Raw genomic sequence first — 23,693 nt, forward strand, 5'->3', positions numbered from 1 at the left:
CGAGGGGGGGGGGGTTAGTGGTAGCCATTCTAGGGGCTAATGCTTGCTTGTGGATAGAGATGAGCTGCATCCTAAGGCCTTTAGGTTAGGATAAACCCAAACATGCCTGAGGTTTGCTCATCTCTAGTAATGGACACCATCTATTAGATGGCTTCTACTACTATTTCTACTACTCAAATAAAAAGAAAAAAGATCTTTATTGAAATAAAATGCCCCCGGCGCAAATCTTCTTTGCGAGGTAGTCTGGTCTTCTGTCCTCTGCCTGTAAAGTAACAAAAAAATAAAATAAAAAAAAACAAAGTAATTAGCTGAGCCACTAGGCCTGTACCTCTGCTGGTAGAGGTGCGCGTCTACTGCGTCATGCGGAAGTTACATGATGTCACTCACTGCAGTACCAGAAGGAGGTAGAGAGAGGCCAGGGTGCGCGGTGAGGCGGCTGCTGTCTTTATAGTTAAAGGAGAAGTCCAGCGAAAATTTTTATTAAAATATTGTATTGCCTCCAAAAATGTATACAAATCACCAATATACACTTATTATGGGAAATGCACATAAAGTTATTTTTTCCCTGCACTTACTACATAAAATGGTGATGTCACGACCCAACTCCCAGAGCTGTGTGGGCTGTGGCTGCTGGAGAGGAGGATGGCAGAGGGACACTGAGGGACACAGGGCACTGGAGGGACACTGAGCATCCCTCTGCCATCATCCTCTCCAGCAGCCACAGCCCGCACAGCTCTGGGAGTCGGGTCGTGACATCACCATGTTATCCAGGAAGTGACATCACCATGTTATCCAGGAAGTGACATCACCATGTTATCCAGGAAGTGATATCACCATGTTATCCAGGAAGTGACATCACCATGTTATCCGGGAAGTGACATCACCATGTTATCCGGGAAGTGACATCACCATGTTATCCAGGAAGTGACATCACCATGTTATCCAGGAAGTGAAGCCTTGATGCAGTAGTAAGTGCAGGGAAAAAAAGAACTTTATAAGCATTTCCTGTAATAAGTGTATGTTGGTGATTTGTGTAACTTTTGGGGGACAATACAATACTTGTCACTGTCGTTTAAATTTTTTTAGAAACTTTGTAATTGGGTTTATTAGCCGAAAAATGCATTTTTTGAATAAAAAAGCAGTTTTAAGCTCTCCCGGCTGTCTTCATGATTGTCTATGGAGAGGAGAGGAGGAAGATGAGGCACCAAAACAGGACAACAAAGAGTTAATTTACAGCTACATCACCGGGCAATCTCCTCCGACACAGCACTGACCTATCTGACCTCTGAATACCGCTTTCACATAGGTCCCGCTGTGAAATCCTTTGTTCTCTGCCCCCTGAGAGATGAGAGAGAGGGGGGGCTGGGGAAAGTCTACTTTGAATGCAGATAATGGCATATTTGCCTAATAACCCAATTACAAAGTTTCTGTACTATTGATTTTTGCAAAAAAAAAAAAACGAAACGACAGTGACACAGTGACAATAAAAAATAACCCGTTCACGCATGAGGGTGTAACTGTACGTCCTCATGCAGGTGGGGCCATTCAGTTAGAGAGGGGATGAGCGGCATTCAGTCAGAGAGGGGATGGGCGTGGTTGCGAAGAAGCGATCCCCGCATCTTCACCTGGCTGGGGTCTGCGCAGTAATGGCACTGATCCCGACTCGGCATTCTGTTGTTTTCGGCTGCAGCAGCCAAGAGCAATAGAATGCCTATCTCATTGATCTATGCAGTATATCTATACTGCATAGATCTCAATGAGAGATCAGAGCAGTCATACTAGAAGTCCCCCAAGGTCGTATGTGTGTAAAAAAATATATATATTTTTTTTAATTAATAAAAAAAAAAACCTCCCCTAATAAAAGTTTGAATCCTTTCCCCATTTTAAAATAAAAATAAATAAACATGTATGGTATCGCCGCGTGCGTAATTGCCCAACCAATTAATTTATTTCATTCCTGATCTCTCACAGTAAACGGCGTAAGCGCAATAAAATACAAAATGCAAAATTGCGCATTTTTGTTTGCATCATCCAGAAAAATTGTAATAAAAAGCTATTAAAAAGTCGTATATGCACAATCAAGGTACCGATAGAAAGAACACATCATGGCGCAAAAAGTAACACCTAACACAGCCCCATAGACCAAAGGATAAAAGCGCTATAATGGAGTGATTTTAAGGAACATTTATTTTTTTAAAAAGGTTTTAATTTTTTGAAAGCCATCAAATAATATAAAAGTTACATATCGTTGTATTCGTAACAACTTGAGGAACATAAATAACAAGTCAAACCGGCAAACGACGCAAACACAAAACCTCCCCAACTTAAAAAAAGTTAGTTTTTTTCACCACACATTTTATTTTTTTCTGGTTTTGCAGCCTACTTTATGCAAAAATTAACCTGCCATTGCAAAGCGCTATGGCCTTTTAAACACGGGGAGGAAAAAACAAAAGCGCAAAACCAAAAATTAGCCAGGTCCAGAAGGGGTTAAAGGGTTGTTCACCAAAAATGTTTTTCTTTCAAATAATCTGGTGCCAAAAAGTGCCAGAGATTTGTAATTTACTTCTAATAATACTTCCATGACTTATCAGCTGCTGCATGTCCTGCAGGAAGTGGTATATTCTTTCCAGTCTGGAGAGCAGGAGGGGTTTTCTATGGGGATTTGCTGCTGCTCCGGATAGTTCCTGACATGGACAGAGGTGTCAGCAGAGAGCACTGCGTCAGGGTGGCTTCACACTGAGGAACCAGGGCAGATCACCTGCTGCGGATTCTGTCGCTCGCTCTCACACACATCTCCACCCATGCCATAGAGTCCATTCTATGGTAGGGCGAATTCTGCCGCCTGCCCAAAGAACTGACAATTCTATGGGCGGACGTCAGAATTTGCCCAACCATAGAATAGAGTCTGTGACATGGGCGGAGATGTGAGCGGGAGAGAGCGACGGAATCTGTGGCAGGTGATCTGCCCTGATTCCTCAGTGTGAATCCACCCTCGGACTGGAAAATACTCACCACTTCCTGCATGACATACAGCAGCTGATAAGTACTGGAATAGTAATAGAAGTAAATTACAAATACCTGGCACTAGTAGATTTTTTGGGGGGTGAATAACCCCTTTAACAAAATGTCAGGGAGGATGGTGCCATCCCCCATGCACCAGAGAATCTGCCCCCCATGACAGGAGAGGCCCTGCGTCCTCTATACTTCTAGAAACTTCCATATGTTATAATCTAATAATGTGTAATGGATAACCCCAGCAATGCTGTGCTATAAGGTGGTATAATGTGTAGGCTATAGCTGGTGTATGTGCCCTGTAAGAACACAGTGAAGGACAGAGCCCTCTCCTCCCCGCTCCTCAGCCGCTGTATGTGCCCTGTATACAGTGAAGGACAAAGCCCTCTCCTCCCCGCTCCTCAGCCGGTGTATGTGCCCTGTATACAGTGAAGGACAGAGCCCTCTCCTCCCCGCTTCTCAGCAGGTGTATGTGCCCTGTATACAGTGAAGGACAGAGGCCTCTCCTCCCCGCTCCTCAGCCGGTGTATGTGCCCTGTATACAGTGAAGGACAGAGCCCTCTCCTCCCTGCTCCTCAGCAGGTGTATGTGCCCTGTATACAGTGAAGGACAGAGCCCCCTCCTCCCCGCTCCTCAGCCGATGTATGTGTCCTGTATACAGAGAAGGACAGAGCCCTCTCCTCCCCCCTCCTCAGCCCGTGTATGTGCCCTGTATACAGTAAAGGACAGAGGCCTCTCCTCCCCGCTTCTCAGCAGGTGTATGTGCCCTGTATACAGTGAAGGCCAGAGCCCTCTCCTCCCTGCTCCTAAGCTGGTGTATGTGCCCTGTATACAGTGAACAACAGAGGCCTCTCCTCCCCGCTCCTTAGCCGGTGTATGTGCCCTGTATACAGTGAAGGACAGAGGCCTCTCCTCCTCGCTCCTCAGCCGGTGTATGTGCCCTGTATACAGTGAAGGACAGAGGCCTCTCCTCCTCGCTCCTCAGCCGGTGTATGTGCCCTGTATACAGTGAAGGACAGAGCCATATCCTCCCCGCTTCTCAGCCGGTGTATGTGCCCTGTATACAGTGAACAACAAAGGCCTCTCCTCCCCGCTCCTTAGCCGGTGTATGTGCCCTGTATACAGTGAACAACAGAGGCCTCTCCTCCCCGCTCCTTAGCCGGTGTATGTGCCCTGTATACAGTGAAGGACTGAGCCCTCTCCTCAGCCGGTGTATGTGCCCTGTATACAGTGAAGGACAGAGGCCTCTCCTCCTCGCTCCTCAGGCGGTGTATGTGCCCTGTATACAGTGAAGGACAGAGCCCTCTCATCTCCGCTCCTCAGCAGGTGTATGTGCCCTGTATACACTGAAGGACAGAGCCCTATCCTCCCCGCTCCTCAGCCGGTGTATGTGCCCTGTATACAGTGAAGGACAGAGCCCTATCCTCCCCGCTCCCCAGCCGGTGTATGTGCCCTGTATACAGTGAAGGACTGAGCCCTGTCCTCCCCGCTCCTCAGCCGGTGTATGTGCCCTGTATACAGTGAAGGACTGAGGCCTCTCCTCCCCGCTCCTCAGCCGGTGTATGTACCCTGTATACAGTGAAGGACAGAGCCCTCTCCTCCCCGCTCCTCAGCCAGTGTATGTGCCCTGTATACAGTGAAGGACTGAGCTCTGTCCTCCCCACTCCTCAGCCGGTGTATGTGCCCTGTATACAGTGAAGGACAGAGGCCTCTCCTCTCCTCCCCTGCTCCTCAGCCGGTGTATGTGTCCTGTATACAGTGAAGGACAGAGGCCTCTCCTCCCCGCTCCTCAGCAGGTGTATGTGCCCTGTATACAGTGAAGGACAGAGCCCTCTGCTCCCCGCTCCTCAGCCGGTGTATGTGCCCTGTATACAGTGAAGGACAGAGGCTTCTCCTCCCCGCTCCTCAGCCAGTGTATGTGCCCTATATACAGTGAAGGACAGAGGCCTCTCCTCCCCGCTCCTCAGCCGGTGTATGTGCCCTGTATACAGTGAAGGACAGAGGCTTCTCCTCCCCGCTCCTCAGCCTGTGTATGTGCCCTGTATACAGTGAAGGACAGAGCCCTCTCCTCCCCGCTCCTCAGCCGGTGTATGTGCCCTGTATACAGTGAAGGACAGAGTCCTCTCCTCCCCGCTCCTCAGCCGGTGTATGTGCCCTGTATACAGTGAAGGACAGAGGCCTCTCCTCCCCGCTCCTCAGCCGGTGTATGTGCCCTGTATACAGTGAAGGACATAGCCCTCTGCTCCCCGCTCCTCAGCCGGTGTATGTGCCCTGTATACAGTGAAGGACAGAGCCCTCTCCTCCCCGCTCCTCAGCCGGTGTATGTGCCCTGTATACAGTGAAGGACAGAGCCCTCTCCTCCCCGCTCCTCAGCCGGTGTATGTGCCCTGTATACAGTGAAGGACAGAGTCCTCTCCTCCCCGCTCCTCAGCCGGTGTATGTGCCCTGTATACAGTGAAGGACAGAGCCCTCTCCTCCCCGCTCCTCAGCAGGTGTATGTGCCCTGTATACAGTGAAGGACAGAGCCCCCTCCTCCCCGCTCCTCAGCCGGTGTAGGTGCCATGTATACAGTGAAGGACATAGCCCTCTCCTCCCCGCTCCTCAGCCGGTGTATGTGCCCTGTATACAGTGAAGGACAGAGCCCTCTCCTCCCCGCTCCTCAGCCGGTGTATGTGCCCTGTATACAGTGAAGGACAGAGCCCTCTCCTCCCCGCTCCTCAGCCGGTGTATGCCCTCTATACAGTGAAGGACAGAGCCCTCTCCTCCCCGCTCCTCAGCAGGTGTATGTGCCCTGTATACAGTGAAGGACAGAGCCCTCTCCTCCCCGCTCCTCAGCAGGTGTATGTGCCCTGTATACAGTGAAGGACAGAGGCCTCTCCTCCCCGCTCCTCTGCCGGTGTATGTGCCCTGTATACAGTGAAGGACAGAGTCCTCTCCTCCCCGCTCCTCAGCAGGTGTATGTGCCCTGTATACAGTGAAGGACAGAGGCCTCTCCTCCCCGCTCCTCTGCCGGTGTATGTGCCCTGTATACAGTGAAGGACTGAGCTCTGTCCTCCCCGCTCCTCTGCCAGTGTATGTGCCCTGTATACAGTGAATGACATAGCCCTCTCCTCCCCGCTCCTCAGCCGGTGTATGTGCCCTGTATACAGTGAAGGACAGAGCCCTCTCCTCCCCGCTCCTCAGCCGGTGTATGTGCCCTGTATACAGTGAAGGACAGAGCCCTCTCCTTCCCGCTCCTCAGCAGGTGTATGTGCCCTGTATACAGTGAAGGACAGAGCCCTCTCCTCCCCGCTCCTCTGCCAGTGTATGTGCCCTGTATACAGTGAAGGACAGAGGCCTCTCCTCCCCGCTCCTCTGCCAGTGTATGTGCCCTGTATACAGTGAAGGACAGAGGCCTCTCCTCCCCGCTCCTCAGCAGGTGTATGTGCCCTGTATACAGTGAAGGACAGAGCCCTCTCCTCCCCGCTCCTCAGCAGGTGTATGTTCCCTGTATACAGTGAAGTACAGAGGCCTCTCCTCCCCGCTCCTCTGCCGGTGTATGTGCCCTGTATACAGTGAAGGACAGAGCCCTCTCCTCCCCACTCCTCTGCCGGTGTATGTGCCCTGTATACAGTGAAGGACAGAGCCCTCTCCTCCCCGCTCCTCAGCCGGTGTATGTGCCCTGTATACAGTGAAGGACAGAGCCCTCTCCTCCCCGCTCCTCTGCCGGTGTATGTGCCCTGTATACAGTGAAGGACAGAGCCCTCTCCTCCCCGCTCCTCAGCCGGTGTATGTGCCCTGTATACAGTGAAGGACAGAGGCCTCTCCTCTCCTCCCCGCTCCTCAGCAGGTGTATGTGCCCTGTATACAGTGAAGGACAGAGCCCTCTCCTCCCCGCTCCTCAGCAGGTGTATGTGCCCTGTATACAGTGAAGGACAGAGGCCTCTCCTCCCCGCTCCTCTGCCGGTGTATGTGCCCTGTATACAGTGAAGGACAGAGGCCTCTCCTCTCCTCCCCGCTCCTCAGCAGGTGTATGTGCCCTGTATACAGTGAAGGACAGAGCCCTCTCCTCCCCGCTCCTCAGCAGGTGTATGTGCCCTGTATACAGTGAAGGACAGAGGCCTCTCCTCCCCGCTCCTCTGCCGGTGTATGTGCCCTGTATACAGTGAAGGACAGAGGCCTCTCCTCCCCGCTCCTCTGCCAGTGTATGTGCCCTGTATACAGTGAATGACATAGCCCTCTCCTCCCCGCTCCTCAGCCGGTGTATGTGCCCTGTATACAGTGAAGGACTGAGCTCTGTCCTCCCCGCTCCTCAGCCGGTGTATGTGCCCTGTATACAGTGAAGGACAGAGGCCTCTCCTCTCCTCCCTGCTCCTCAGCCGGTGTATGTGCCCTGTATACAGTGAAGGACAGAGGCCTCTCCTCCCCGCTCCTCAGCAGGTGTATGTGCCCTGTATACAGTGAAGGACAGAGGCCTCTCCTCCCCGCTCCTCAGCAGGTGTATGTGCCCTGTATACAGTGAAGGACTGAGCTCTGTCCTCCCCGCTCCTCTGCCAGTGTATGTGCCCTGTATACAGTGAATGACATAGCCCTCTCCTCCCCGCTCCTCAGCCGGTGTATGTGCCCTGTATACAGTGAAGGACTGAGCTCTGTCCTCCCCGCTCCTTAGCCGGTGTATGTGCCCTGTATACAGTGAAGGACAGAGGCCTCTCCTCTCCTCCCTGCTCCTCAGCCGGTGTATGTGCCCTGTATACAGTGAAGGACAGAGGCCTCTCCTCCCCGCTCCTCAGCAGGTGTATGTGCCCTGTATACAGTGAAGGACAGAGGCCTCTCCTCCCCGCTCCTCAGCAGGTGTATGTGCCCTGTATACAGTGAATGACATAGCCCTCTCCTCCCCGCTCCTCAGCTGGTGTATGTGCCCTGTATACAGTGAAGGACTGAGCTCTGTCCTCCCCGCTCCTCTGCCAGTGTATGTGCCCTGTATACAGTGAAGGACAGAGGCCTCTCCTCCCCGCTCCTCAGCAGGTGTATGTGCCCTGTATACAGTGAAGGACTGAGCTCTGTCCTCCCCGCTCCTCTGCCAGTGTATGTGCCCTGTATACAGTGAAGGACAGAGGCCTCTCCTCCCCGCTCCTCTGCCAGTGTATGTGCCCTGTATACAGTGAATGACATAGCCCTCTCCTCCCCGCTCCTCAGCCGGTGTATGTGCCCTGTATACAGTGAAGGACTGAGCTCTGTCCTCCCCGCTCCTCAGCCGGTGTATGTGCCCTGTATACAGTGAAGGACAGAGGCCTCTCCTCTCCTCCCTGCTCCTCAGCCGCTGTATGTGCCCTGTATACAGTGAAGGACAGAGGCCTCTCCTCCCCGCTCCTCAGCAGGTGTATGTGCCCTGTATACAGTGAAGGACAGAGGCCTCTCCTCTCCTCCCTGCTCCTCAGCAGGTGTATGTGCCCTGTATACAGTGAAGGACAGAGGCCTCTCCTCCCCGCTCCTCAGCAGGTGTATGTGCCCTGTATACAGTGAAGGACAGAGGCCTCTCCTCCCCGCTCCTCAGCAGGTGTATGTGCCCTGTATACAGTGAAGGACTGAGCTCTGTCCTCCCCGCTCCTCTGCCAGTGTATGTGCCCTGTATACAGTGAAGGACAGAGGCCTCTCCTCCCCGCTCCTCTGCCAGTGTATGTGCCCTGTATACAGTGAATGACATAGCCCTCTCCTCAGCAGGTGTATGTGCCCTGTATACAGTGAAGGACAGAGGCCTCTCCTCTCCTCCCCGCTCCTCAGCCGGTGTATGTGCCCTGTATACAGTGAAGGACAGAGGCCTCTCCTCCCCGCTCCTCAGCAGGTGTATGTGCCCTGTATACAGTGAAGGACAGAGGCCTCTCCTCCCCGCTCCTCAGCAGGTGTATGTGCCCTGTATACAGTGAATGACATAGCCCTCTCCTCCCAGCTCCTCAGCCCGTGTATGTGCCCTGTATACAGTGAAGGACAGAGCCATATCCTCCCCGCTCCTCAGCCGGTGTATGTGCCCTGTATACAGTGAAGGACTGAGCTCTGTCCTCCCCGCTCCTCTGCCAGTGTATGTGCCCTGTATACAGTGAAGGACAGAGGCCTCTCCTCCCCGCTCCTCAGCCGGTGTATGTGCCCTGTATACAGTGAATGACATAGCCCTCTCCTCCCCGCTCCTCAGCCGGTGTATGTGCCCTGTATACAGTGAAGGACAGAGCCCTCTCCTGCCCGCTCCTCAGCCGGTGTATGTGCCCTGTATACAGTGAGGGACAGAGCCCTCTTCTCTCCTCCCTACTCCTCAGCCTCCCCTACCCGGTGCACTATCCTCTCCAGGTACAACCACACCGTGCGGCTGTTTTTGTCATCTAATTTGACGTGGACGTCCTTTCCACCAATCACAGCGCAGCCTGATATAGCTTCAGCTAATAGCAGAGCTCACTGCTCGGAGTTATCCCGCCCCCGTGTCAGCTCCAGGGAGGGGGGACTGCAGAGCAATGGCTGCGCTGTATCAACATCTTGGGAGTGTGTGTATGTGAGCGGCCCCTCCGACGTGTCATCGTGCCAGGGGCGGCAAGGTAAGCAGCGGGCATCGGGGCACGGGCACCTCCGCCGCCGTGCGGCCTCTTGTAGTAGGGGACTGGCCTATGTGTGCTCCCACCGTATGCTTGCTTCATTGCAGAACATTCCGGCCTAGGAAGGGTTAATGAAGATGAGCTGTCTGCCCATATGGCCGAGTATTTACGCATGCTTTATAGCGCCCCTTCTGGCCACTCTGTGTAATTACAGCCACAACTTTTTGAAAAGAGATGGGAGAATGAGAGCACCAGTATATAGCAGTATATAGCAGTACACAGCCATCATGTTCAGACTGTACACTCCACTGTTATTAGAGCCTTCTTAGTTACACAATGAAGGATAAAGGCGTTTTCAGTTTCATTTGCGTTAAACAAACTGCTCAACGCGCCATATGTTAGATTTATTAGGTGTTTAAGACTCCGATTGCACTGTGCTGGATAGTTTTGAAAGTGTCTAGAAGGGGCGGAGCTTAGGTCAGACTTAAAGGGGTTATCCCAGTATTGAAAATTACCCCCCCACCCCATCCACAGGATAAGTAGCGGATTTAAAGGGGTCCAACTGCAGAGGCCCCCACTGATCTGTAGAACAGAGGTCTATTGACCCCCAAGTGAAAGGAGTGGATTGGCCACCATTTATATCGCTGTCTTTAGGACTCAATGATGTTCGGTGGCCTAATTGAGAGGTGGTCGAGCATGCACACTGCCGTCCTATTCGCTTAGGAGACAATGGACTTCCATTCTCTTGATCAGATAGGTCCCTATATTTCAGACCCTCACCCCCCCAGCCTGGTATAATGTATAGGGGTTGATGTTTCATATGATCGACCATTGCCAGTTACGTCCTAGTGGCTGAAAATAATAAATCTAGCACAGTCTTGAAGTTTGCGTTGACATCTATAGCCAGAGAAGGGCGGCATCAGCTGGCACACAGTAGCTTTAGTCACAGGACTCTCTAAGGCTCTGTTCACATCTGCACTGGAGGCTTCAGCACAGATTCCATCATGTCTCAGGGGAAGAAGAGCTTAGCATAACAGCTCAATTCTTCCCATTAAAATAATGGTCTCCAGGGGATTTCTGTATAAATTAACATGGTTGGCTGGGCTCCGTCGGCATCTATCATGTGATGGATCCTATGACAGACCAGAAAAACACATGACAGTACAGATGTGAACAGAGCCTTACTGATGGAAGCCATTTTAGATATAGTGTTTTATTTTGATGTCTGACAATCTGTTTTACAGTATTGTGTGTCCTTCCCTGCAGTCTCAGGACCTGAGACATCACGTGGCCTGGTGCTCGGCATTGTGCTGGTATAATACGGTTACCATGGACCATTACACTTATATAGTTTATTATCCTACACTTTGGGGAATACAATCCATGTTGGAGCAAATAAACAATCTCCTGTGCTCATCCGGCAATGTTATACACATGTCCCAGAGGACAAAGAGCAGGCAGACGCATCCAACATGGCCACATAAGGCCCCCTCAGAAGCGCGAGACTCCCCCGAGATGCGTGAGGCCCCCCTCATATATGTACGGCTCCCCCCAGATGCGTGAGGCTCCCCTCAGGTGTGTGAGGCCCCCCTCATATATGTACAGCTCCCCTCAGACACAAAAGGCCCCCTCTCAGACGCGTGAGGCTCCCCTTAGACACATAAGGCCCCCCCTCAGAAGCGCAAGACTCCCCCCAGACGCGTGAGGCCCCCTCATATATGTACGGCTCACCTCAGACGTGTGAGGCTCCCCTTAGACACATAAGGCCCCCCTCAGAAGCGCGAGACTCCCCCCAGGTGCGTGAGGCCCCCCTCATATATGTGCGGCTCACCTCAGACGCGTGAGGCCCCCCTCATAAGTGTGAGGCTCCCCCCAGACACATAAGGCCCCCCCCCCTCAGAAGCACAAGACTCCCCTCGGACATAAGTGCCCTGGAAAACGCCAAACCCAAAAACACCACGTGGGTATTGGGTTTCATTGGCTATGTCTGCAGCGTTATGCACTAAAATATATGGCAGCAATGTTGATTAAGGGGTTAAATTGGTACATTTAAAAGTGAAGCAGGGGTCTGCAGCAACCAATCAGATTTTAGCTTTAATTTTTACAGGCCCTGTTGAAAATAAAAGGAGCATCCTGACTGGTTGCTATGGGCAACCCCTCCTTCTAGTGTATATTAGTAAGTTGTTGCAGTATTTCCTATAGCACATATGTTATGTAGTGTGAGGGCGTCTCTGCCTCTCGGTAATCCTGCTCCGGTATACAGGGGAGGCCCGGTGACCGCCGTGGTGTCCTCAGCCTCTGTTATATCGGAGCTGACAATCCAGACACGTTAAAAGCCTTTTCTTTTCTTCACAGCTTATTGCCTTGTAATGCAGTGATGTTATCCAGGTGGCACATGAATTATCATCCTGTAATGTTATGGCATATCAGTAGGATGGGATTGGTGACCCCCATAGTATAACTACATTCACGTGAATGGGTCTTTGTTGTAGTTTGCTGTACTTCACACGGCCAGAAGTGCCTCTACATATCATAGGACTGAAAGGGGTTATCCAGTGCTACAAAAACATGGCCACTTTCTTTCAGAGACCGCCCCTCTCTTGTCTCCTGTTCAGGTGCGGTTTGCAATTAAAGGGGTTATCCAGCGCTACAAAAACATGGCCACTTTTCCCCCTACTGTTGTCTCCAGTTCAGGTGCGGTTTGCAATTAAGCTCCATTTACTTTAATGGAACTGAGTTTCAAAACCCCACCCAAACTGGAGACAACAGTAGGGGGAAAGTGGCCATGTTTTTGTAGCGTTGGAGAACCCCTTTAAGCTCCATTCACTTCAATAGAACTGAGCAGCAAAACCCAGCCCCAACTGGAGACATGAGTGGGGCTGTCTCTGGAAGAAAGTGGCCATGTTTTTGCAGCGCTGGATAACCCCTTGAATGAAACCTCCACCACCTGAGGGACGTTGCCATTGGCCGCTCATTTCCCCGTCCCTCTAATGATTAGGCTCCCGGTAAAAGCACATTTCATTTTATGCTTTAATCAGATACATCTGGAAAAGTTCCAACTATATATCATATGTGGGGTAAAAATATTTGTTCAGCGGGGTCATACACCAAATGTGGTTTAGGGGTGTTCCATATAGCCGAGCGCTGCACTTGTCCAATAGAGAATGAATAGAGCAGCAGTTGAGCATGGATGCTATTGCTCCATTCACATAGGGGTCATTTAACTATTGTTCTTGTGATTAGTGGTGTCTCACTATTCTATGATCAGTGAGGGGTCACAGCCATCAGACCCCACAATCAGAGGGGGTGGCATGATTGGCCAATTACCTAATACACTAACCTGTATACCAGAGGTCACTTAGTTCTTTCATCTGCATTAGAATGCATTACATCAGGCGTGTATCCTACCTTATCTATAATTTATAGACCTAGTGGTAAACCGAAAAAGCACTTACCCTGTGTAGTCTGCACCGCCAGAACTCATTCCTCACTGAATTGCATCATGGGACCATGACAAAGCATTCGGGGGGGATTCCATAATAGTTTCTCTGTAGATACAGGCATTGTCAGCTATGACCTTCTCTGAAACCTAGGATCTCAAGCTGTAGTGCCTGTGTCACGGTGGGTACATGCCATGTCTGTAGGTGCTAAAGTATGTTATGATCATAGCTTGTCGGATAGCGTTGGGGATTCATTACATTGGGAAACACTTGTAAATAACCTTATGTTTAGTCCTGCATGCTTGTGTCCTATTCAGACCTCGCACTTGGAGACGTGTGGCCGGTTCTATAGTAACTTTGGTCACGCAATGTTGTGCAACTCACTTCTTATTGTCTAGTTTAATTTTTTTTTTTGTCCAAATTTCTGGTTCACAGACATTTCTTTACCTTCCTCATCCTCTAACCCATAGCTATACTGGATTGTTTTTAACTTTTTCCGGACATTAGACAATGGACACGTCAGTGTTCAGGTTCAGAGAAAATTCTAATCCCGGCTGTTTAACTTCCTAGATGCCAACATATTGCTTGATGTGTCTTACGGTGATCTTGAGTTCCAGCCCATAGACTTAAGGTTGCTGCTGCTGGAATAAGTTAACACTTTGTTAGCACGCACATTCATAGCGCTGAGCGGCTATAATGCATTGCATGTTTGCTAAGGTCATTTATCTAGATCAGGTTACTCTACAGCGCCTGGTGTATATGTGACACCTTCCCAGGATGCAGATCTCCAGAGTGTGCTATGTAAAGACACTGAACAAGCAGGGATATCAGGAGATGTGAGCTCAGCAGCTTGAAAGAATGTGAATACCTTGCTCATTCTCATCCACAGCTGTGATGTATCTAGGACCAGGTTAAAAAAAATATATATAGAGAGAGAGAGAGAGAGTCCCTTACACTATTGGAAAATTGATAAATGTGGATTTGTCTTGGTACTTTTCACCCATTTAATTATTTCCCCTTTGCATTTAACCAGGAGAATGCCAAGTACCATAGTGTGGGCAACTGATATATGGGGCAAGGTATATACTCTGTCTACCGATGGACAACAGTGGGAGCTGTGTAAAGATGGACAACTGGAGTTCAAGCGCCTATCTGCAGTGCAGGCATGCTGCTGGGGAGTAGCCTCCAACCATCATATATATGTCTATGTACATGCCAGCGACTTACCAATACGGTATAAAGAAGAGACTTATGAGAATCAGGTAAAAAAAATGCTAGTGTTGTGCCCCATGTACCCTGCACATCTAGTGTCACATTCACTAAGGGGTTATTCAGAAAGTAGAAAAACATAGCTGTCTTCTACCAAAAAGTGCCACCCCTGTCCTCAGGTTGTGTGTGGTAATATAACTTAGCTCCATTCACTTAAAGGACAACTTTGGTGTTTTTTTCCCAGACAATTAAAACATATATTACTTTGCAATGTGTTTTAATAAGCCTTCTGCCCCCCTTCGCTATAGCCCCCCTCTACTACGGTGTCAGATGACTCACAGCTTGCTCAGCTCTTATTGGTTGAGCAAGCTGTCAGTCATCTGTCGCTTCCAGACGAAGATGCGGAAGAAAAGACGCTGCCGACCAGACCCGCAAACGGTGGGAAATATGAATGAAGATGGACCCAGGAGGAGTGAGGGTAAGTATAAAAGCAGTGTTAGTCATTTGTTGTTTTTTACAGGCGCTGAGTTGTCATTTAAATAGAATTAAGCTGCAGTACCGCCAACAAAGTTGAGGGCAAAAGTGGCACGGATTCTGAAAAGCTATGTTTTTTTATAACCTGGATAGCCTCTTTAAATAAGATCTGTCATTGTTTCCTGACATGATTGACTTTGTTTTGTCGCTTTGTTCTCAGCGCTGGAATCCGGTGGATGGATTTTGTGACAGGCTTCTGCCCAGTGACCGCTGGCAGTGGAGCGATGTAGCTGGCCTAAGATGCCAACCGCTAGACAGCTTTACCCTCCCTTCAGCACACTGGGAGTGGGAGTCAGACTGGTATGTGGATGAGAACATAGGAGGAGAACCTACTGAGAAAGGGGTAAGTGTGGAGACCTGCATAGGAGAATAGTGTGGGCATCCTAGCTGTAGGTGGCTGTGACCTGGCATGTCATATACAGAGGAGACGGGATACATCATATACAGAGGAGACAGGATACATCATATACAGAGGAGACAGGATACATCATATACAGAGGTGACAGGATACATCATATACAGAGGAGACAGGATACACATATACAGAGGAGACAGGATACATCATATACAGAGGAGACAGGATACATCATATACAGAGGAGACAGGATACACATATACAGAGGAGACAGGATACATCATATACAGAGGAGACAGGATACATCATATACAGAGGAGACAGGATACACATATACAGAGGAGACAGGATACATCATATACAGAGGAGACAGGATACATCATATACAGAGGAGACAGGATACATCATATACAGAGGAGACAGGATACATCATATACAGAGGAGACAGGATACATCATATACAGAGGAGACAGGATACATCATATACAGAGGAGACAGGATACATCATATACAGAGGAGACAGGATACATCATATACAGAGGAGACAGGATACATCATATACAGAGGATACATCATATACAGAGGAGACAGGATACATCATATACAGAGGAGACAGGATACATCATATACAGAGGAGACAGGATACATCATATACAGAGGAGACAGGATACATCATATACAGAGGAGACAGGATACATCATATACAGAGGAGACAGGATACATCATATACAGAGGAGACAGGATACATTATATACAGAGGAGACAGGATACATCATATACAGAGGAGACAGCATACATCATATACAGAGGAGACAGGATACATCATATGCAGAGGAGACAGGATACATCATATGCAGAGGAGACAGGATACATCATATACAGAGGAGACAGGATACATCATATACAGAGGAGACAGGATACATCATATACAGAGGAGACAGGATATGATGCTGTTATCACTGCTGCCTGAGTAGCACCTCTTGGATCAGAAAACATATTGTTACAAAAGATCTTCTGCTCTATAGAGAACCCCTTGTAAAGCTTTCCAGGCGATAAAGACTCTCTTCTAAGGTCTTCGAGCTCTATTACAAGGAAAGATTGTCATGCAAAACGTTGTTATATACAGTAGTTTGTATTTAAGCAATAAACTTTCCGTGTGTATACAGGCAACAATCGAGCGACTAATGAAAATGTGTTCGTATATCATTGATCACATCTTTTGAGCTGACCATAAAATCATTGTCAATCATTCGCAAATCTTTCGATGTGTCTACACATCGTTCGTTCGTAATTACAAATGTTCATATAATGGAGTGTACAAACATTCGTAATTGCAATCATAACTACCAAAGTTCCATTGTGTGAACAGAACAGCGCAAAGCGCATTGAAAACAATGAGAAAGTGCTAAGGGCAGAATTTTGCACGGAATCCGCCTAAAATTCAGTGTCTGTTGCTCAGTGTGCATGAGCCCGAAGGAGGAATTTCAAGTGGAAATTAAGAGTGGATTCCTCTTCCATTCCTCGCCTATTCCTCAGTGTGAACCCACCCATAGGCTCTGCTGGTCTATTGAAAACCTCTTTTAGGCTCTGCTAGTCTATAGTGAACCTCTTGTAGGCTCTGCTAGTCTATAGTGAACCTCTTGTAGGCTCTGCTAGGCTATTGAAAACTTCTTGTAGGGTTTGCTAGTCTATAGTGAACCTGTTTTAGGCTCTGCTAGGCATTTTTTTCACTACTTTGTCAGCGGCTGTGTGGAGATCCCGGTGGCGCAGTCCTTTTTCAGAATTCCGCCGGGTTCCCATTTTCTTCTTGTGCATCGGCCCACTCTATGCACTGAAGGTGGGTCTGGTGCCCCCAATATAATGATATCCCCGCAATTAGAAGGAGGCCACCAGCTCACTTGGTAGATGCACGACCACAGGACTTTGTATGCAGACAAACTGGAGTAGGTCAAAATCTCTGTATAAAATGCATTTATCGAAGTTCCATAGAATTCAAGGAAAAACAATACAAAAACATGCAAAACGCACGATCTGATGCATTTCTGGCTGACTGGTCCTTATTCATCATCTGTGACGCGTTTCAGGGCAACTGGTCCATAGTCATCATCTGTGTCTAAGGACCAGTTGCCCTGAAATGCGTCAGATTGTGTGCATGTTTTTGAATTTTTTTCCCTTGGACTTTCGCTATAAATTATATCCCCTCCCCTTGGTGATGGGGTCAAGCTTGATTCTAATAGAGGCGCGTCACTGAGGGGAGGGGATATTGTTACACTGGGGGGCGCCAGGTCTGCCTCTAGTACATAGAGCCGGGCCGGGGCACCAGAAGAAAACGTCATGGAGCACAGGAACCAGGCAGCCTTTAAAAAAAAAACAACTGCGCTTGAATTTGAAAAAACAAACAAAACTGCGCTACCAGGTTCTTTGTGCCGGCGCCGACAAGGTAGTGGGAAAACATGGTGCATTCACTTTAAGTTATGAATGATTTTCTTACCATTCCACATTACGAGTCATCTTATCTTTCCTTATCTACTCTTTATTTTCAGGGCTGGACATACGCTATAGATTTCCCTGCAACATACACAAAAGATAAGAAGTGGAATTCTTGTGTGCGACGCAGGAGATGGATTCGATACAGAAGATATAAATCTAGAAACACCTGGGCAAAGGTGCGTTTTCCTTCGCATGAGGGGTTTAAATGTGAGGCATAGAAACATAGTAACATAGTTAATAAAGTTGAAAGAAGACAAGAGTCCATGAGTGAGGTCTTGTCATTTCAGCGATAAAAAAAGAAAATTACTTAGAAAGAGAGGAGTTTTACGTGTTAAAAGTTTTGATAGTGTGGGAGTCCAGGTTAAGAGACCCCTTCTCCCAGCTGTGATCAGCTTGGCTCCGCATATACAGTGTACTGTGTATAACTGAGTGAAGCAAAGATAATCCTGAAATTCTTTTGGCAACATTATACAGTTTATGGCCAGGTTCACACTATCTATGACAGAGTGACTGGTGTCAGTGAAGTTCATCCCGGCCGTAGCCGCAATCAGTGAATAGCGGCCGCACAAAAATGACATGTCAGTTTTTTGTGCGGCCGCAAGGAATCCCGGACGGAGTGTATACAGATATAGACAGTGTGTACACTTCGGACGGGATTCCATTGAAATCAATACAATGTATTTTTTCATGTAAAGTGACACAGTCGCCCCCTGTTTGCATTTTGACTGCTCTCCTCAGGTGTAAAGGGTAAATGTTACAGCTTTCATTACTTATTTTATATTGTACCTCATGGTGCTTGTTCTGGTAAAAAGTCGTTTTTATCACCTGTGGATTGGTATGTGTGGGCGGGCCTTGCACCCTTTTTGCCAAATTGCTCCGCCCCATCGCCTCTTAGCCCCGCCCCCATCTGTGATGTCATCGCTGCATAGGCCCCGCCCCCTCAGCAGCTACTGGAAGGGCCGGCCTAAATAGAGCCTATGTGGTGAGGACGCGAGGCCCCGCCCACATATACCAATCCACAGGTGATAAAAACAACTTTTTACCAGAACAAGCACCATGAGGTGTGATATAAAATAAGTAATGTAAGCTGTAACATTTACCCTTTACACCTGTGGAGAGCAGTCAAAATGCAAAAAGGGGGTGACAGTGTAATAACGGCCAGTGATGCAATCTGCAACAACTGCCGTTATTAAATGAAAAAGTTTGTTGTGTGAACATATCCTATAGCTGTATTCATGTTCTCAGATCCCGCTCATCTCTAGTCTTGTACTTTTCAGTATACATTATTATATTGCTGTATATAGGATGTAACATTCAGTGGCAATGTAAATTAATTTTTTAGTAATATTTTTTTTTCTACCATCTTTTAGATTCCCACCCACATTGAGAAGGATCAGCTACCAGATCCTTTCAATGACATTTCGGTTGGAGGATGGGAAATCACAGATGAGCCTCTGGGACGTCTTTCTGTTTGGACTGTTTCTTTACAGGGGAAGGTATGATCTTTTATTTCTACATTAATGTATTTTATGATAGAGTATGAAGCAGGGAGTGAGCTAAATTTCATAGAAATAGTTATGCCACTGTTTTCTTGGTGACTGGGAGACAACAGAACTCCATGGAGCTCATGTATCACCATAATCTCATAGACTTCTCATAGAATATCTAATGGCTGATTGATTGCCTGGCCGTCTTTTATGTCTCCTGATGCCTATCCTCCCTATACACAGGGATGTTTGGCATGGCCGCAAGAGCTCTCTTGCTGGGGCTTACCTGTCTCTGAACAAAGGTCGGCTGTGATTTTTCCATTACAGTCAAACCCTATCACTACCGACATCCTCTGTTGGTGGTTGTTCTTTGTGTTTGATGGCTTTGTGGACTGCAGGCACACCCGAACTATATGTTCCTTTGGTTTGGCTTAATATGTTCATTTTTATTATTCCTTTTCCTTAGGTTTGGTTCAGAGAAGACGTCTGCCATGACAATCCTGAAGGATCATCCTGGTCAGAAATAGAAACACCTAGTGAGGTCATACAGATAAGCTGCGGACCTGATGATCTTTTATGGGCCGCACTGTGGGAGGGACAGGCCATTGTGAGGAAAGGTATCAGCAGGAATAACCCTAAAGGTAATTCTTACCATAGCATATGATTCTGGCTGTTACTGGCCGAGAAAAAAAACCTATAATTCTGGGGCATTTATTGAGCGCACCTTTTAATCTTCAGGAAATAACTGTGTCATTAGATGTAGATGTGACTTCTTAGGTCTGTCCAGCCACTTCCACTAGCTCTGACTAGTAATTCTCTCTTCTTCCCTTTCACCAGATAGCAATGCTCCTCCAGTGACAGGAGAGAACAGAACATTACTTGCATACTGTAACAATTTAGAAACTTGTTTAGTATAAAAGTGATATCGAAATACCCCTTTTAACTGGATTGTCAGGCACTGAACTATGAGTGCCGACCCACAGCTCCATGTATAACAAAGGAGCCGGGCACCGATTTAAAAATCCCCGAGGGACACGGAGGTCGGACTCACCGCAATCTCAAACTTGTCCCCTATTCACAGCGGCATTTAACACCTCCCGAGCTGCACTGCTAATGACTGCGGCCCTCGATCCCGATTGTAAATTTTGTAAGCCTCTGTGTTGTATATACAGACACTGCATCATGTGGTTAACCATTTCCTATAGGATTCCTTGTTTTTCTATTGTGTGTATTTTGTACTGATTTTGTGAGTACAAAGCATAAATTCTTTATGTTACACAGAGGACATGAACCTATTTTTCAGCATGAGCCTGACTTCTATTTACTTGGCACTGACACGACTTTTGGGAAGTAGGGCTGTGGAGTCGGAGTCGGAGCTAGTTTTGTCTGGAGTCGGAGTCGGAAAAAATGTACCGACTCCAGCTATATATTATGAGCAACATTCTAATAGGACACTGGCCCTATTAGATAAGGGGGGTTGAGGAAAAGTTGTCGGTCACTATTTGGCAGTTTGTTTCTGAGTTGGAAGAGTCCATTGTGTGGGGGGAGATCTGTGCTGTTCTCTTCCTGGATGCTGGATGATTGTATATGAGCAGTAGTGTAATACAAAGATATCCTGTGTAATATAGAGGAGGAGGAGAAGACATAAGTAGTGTAGCAGTAACCTCTGTCCTCAGTGTGGGGTTTTTCTTCAGTGTTCTATGGCTGCAGCTGTGTGTGTGTGTGTGTGTGTGTGTGTGTGTGTGTGCGCGCGCGCTATATGGCTGCAGCAGGCTGTGTGTGTGCTATGGCTGCAGCAAGCTGTGTCTGTGTTATGGCTGCAGCTGTGTGTGTATGCTATGGCTGCAGTAGGCTGTGTGTGTATACTATGGCTGCAGCAGGCTGTATATATGTGTGTGTGCGCTATGGCGTGCCCCTACACCCACAGTGACCCCTCTATATCACTATGTGTGACCCCCTCTATATCACTATGGCTGACCTCTATATTATAGGTATCTCGCATTGTTTCTGTGTGTATGGGGAATATTTAGTTAGAAACTAAAAGTCCACCTTCTCCTAGTCTAGTTGTGAGTTGTTCAGGACATAGAGGCTAGAGACTGGCTGCATCCACTGCACACACAGGAGAAGCTGCTTTATATCTTTCCTTATTCCCTCGGAAATCGCCCCAGGATCATGTAGGACATTAGGGAGAAGCTGCTGAGCCAGTGTGATAAATAACTCCCCTGGTATATGACTGGCTATTTATGAAGGAGCAGGAGTCGGGAGTTGGAGTCGGTCCTGATAAAATTCAGGAGTCGGAGTCGGAGCTGCGGCTTACCAACTCCACAGCCCTTTTGGGAAGTGCTTGTGAAAGTCTGTTATCTAACATATGACGTCTTTCTCATGACAGGCACTTCCTGGGACATTGTGGAAGCCCCCACGGCTGGAGATGGCATTATGCATGTGTCTGTTGGTGTTCACGTGGTTTGGGCTGTGACTAAAGAACGCAAAGTAAGTCATACTGTAAATGTAAGGGTATGTTTACTATTAGCTCACTCGCTGATTACATGCTGTGCATTTTCTTGAAATTCGCAGTATATACGCTATGTGTGACCGTACTCTATTGTGTGTGGTCTCAGGTTAACTTTCACCATGTACAGGCAGCACAGCCTTTTTTCCTTTAATACTTCAACATTTTGGCTGAATTTCCTCTTCCTTTACAATATACATGGGCCACTATTCTAACATTAAAAGGGATTTAAAGCATGTTCTGTGGTCTGTACAAACTTGCCTGTTCTGCTTTGTCACTTATTCAGGTTTGGTTTAGAAGAGGAATAAACTCACACAACCCCTGTGGCACTAGCTGGATTGAAATGGTTGGAGAACTGGCCATGCTGAGTGTTGGACTCAATGATCAGGTATTGTATTGATCCAGACGTATGGGTAGTCATAAATTTACTAATGAATGCCGTGGCCCAGATTTACTGAAACCATGCAATTCTTTAACAGTGCAGACTTTGAAGACAGTGGAGTTTATACCAACTATTAGGGTACTATTACACAAAGCCATTATTGGCTGCACTTGGTCGATTACTGACTGTTCAGGCCGATAATCGCATTGTGTAATAGACATGTCAGCTGATCGCTGGGTCACAACAGGACCCAAAACCTTATGCCGATAGCCATAGACCACCGCTATCTCCTTTGGTTGGCCACCCTCCACTCCTCCCCACTCGCTGTTGGCACATGTAATAGTGCCGACAGCGAGCAGGGAATGTGGAGGAAGCGAGCGCTGACCTGACAGATCAGCGCTCGCTTGCTCCTCCGGAGCATGCTGTGTAATGGGGCCCTTACTTAGAACCTGAAATTTTGGCGTATTTTCGGTGCATATAGGTCACACCCCTTTTTGCAAACTCCTGATAACCCCTTTAACTATTAAAGACATGCCGTATTTCATAAAAGAAGTAAAGACATGGCACTCACCCTTACAAGGTCTTCTTGTTTCTTTATTAAATAGACAAACAGGTGAAAAAACAGGTATACGAGAGGACGTATATCTGTTTTTTCACCTGTTTGTCTATTTAATAAAGAAACAAGAAGACCTTGTAAGGGTGAGTGCCATGTCTTTACTTCTTTTATGAAATACTGCAATGTTGGACTGTGTCACATAGAGCACCACTCAAGAAGTCTATTTTTCATCTTTTATGCCTATACAAAGTAGTGCAATTAGTCCTCCATTGGACTTAGTAGTAGTGCCGTACTCATATCTATCTTATGCTGCTCTAGACAGCATAAAGACATGCCACTTACAGTGTATATAACTCAAAGTAAATGTTGTGCAAGTCATATGCACCCAGTTTGTGGTGCAAATTGCGCCAAAATTGTGGCTTATTTAGTAAATGCTAGTCAAATTGCTAAGAGGCATACAGACAAAATAACTGTGAGGAAATTAAATAGTTCAGTAGAGGACCCTAATCACAATCATAAGTGGGATTACAGAGGACACTTTGTTTTGTCTAGTGAGCATGACAGTATTTCCTAATGATTTTCTCTTCAATGCCTCCAGCAGTACAGAGTATTTCAGGAACTGAGCAGGATTGTAAAACTTTAGTGTCACAAAACATGTAATGATTCAGTATTTGTGCATGGTATATGTATTTTGTATCTTTTTTTTAGGTCTGGGGCATTGGGTATGAAGACAGAGCTGTGTATTTTCGGCAAGGTGTTACACCAAGTGAGCTCAGTGGAAAAATGTGGAAAGCCATTTTGGTTCCCAGAGAAAGTGACAGGTCGAACTCTGGAAGTGTTTCAAGCATTAACAGGTAAGATTGATCTGAGTGTATAGAACAAAGAAGGTGAAGTCTTTGGGGGAGATTTACGAAAGGGTGTAAATATACATCTGGTGTAAACTGCCCACAGCAACCAATCACAGCTCCTCTTATATTTTACCAGAGCTGAAAGCTGAGCTGTAATTGGTTGCTGTGGGCAGTTTACACCCGGTGTATATTTGCACCTTTTGATAAATCTCCCCCTTTGTGTGGCTGAGCGGGCTGTTATTGCCTAGATGATTTCATAAGTTGGCAGCGGCTACAGATCACATTCCAGTAGCCTCCTCCTCCTACTTGTTTTT

The 23,693-nt window shown here is 47.7% G+C and overlaps 1 protein-coding gene across 6 annotated transcripts in view; it reads left to right on the forward strand.

Annotated features, from left to right (window-relative positions):
- Positions 1-23,693, forward strand: part of TECPR1 (tectonin beta-propeller repeat containing 1) — a 61,608-nt gene that overhangs the window by 3,375 nt on the left and 34,540 nt on the right. For 3 of the 6 annotated variants that reach the window (XM_069983814.1, XM_069983809.1, XM_069983813.1), the window contains exons 2-9: positions 14,043-14,271; positions 14,913-15,095; positions 17,651-17,773; positions 18,968-19,093; positions 19,551-19,725; positions 21,474-21,574; positions 21,880-21,981; positions 23,240-23,385. In XM_069983814.1, coding sequence (XP_069839915.1) covers positions 14,043-14,271; positions 14,913-15,095; positions 17,651-17,773; positions 18,968-19,093; positions 19,551-19,725; positions 21,474-21,574; positions 21,880-21,981; positions 23,240-23,385 — 1,185 coding nt within the window. Of the gene's footprint in view, positions 1-9,466; positions 9,573-11,766; positions 11,958-12,828; positions 13,191-14,042; positions 14,272-14,912; positions 15,096-17,650; positions 17,774-18,967; positions 19,094-19,550; positions 19,726-21,473; positions 21,575-21,879; positions 21,982-23,239; positions 23,386-23,693 lie in introns of those variants that run through there. The other 3 variants (XM_069983811.1, XM_069983810.1, XM_069983812.1) reach the window with 3 other exon arrangements.

Source organism: Dendropsophus ebraccatus, chromosome 9 (assembly GCF_027789765.1).
Source record: "Dendropsophus ebraccatus isolate aDenEbr1 chromosome 9, aDenEbr1.pat, whole genome shotgun sequence".
In the NCBI taxonomy this organism is placed as follows: Eukaryota; Metazoa; Chordata; class Amphibia; order Anura; family Hylidae; genus Dendropsophus; species Dendropsophus ebraccatus.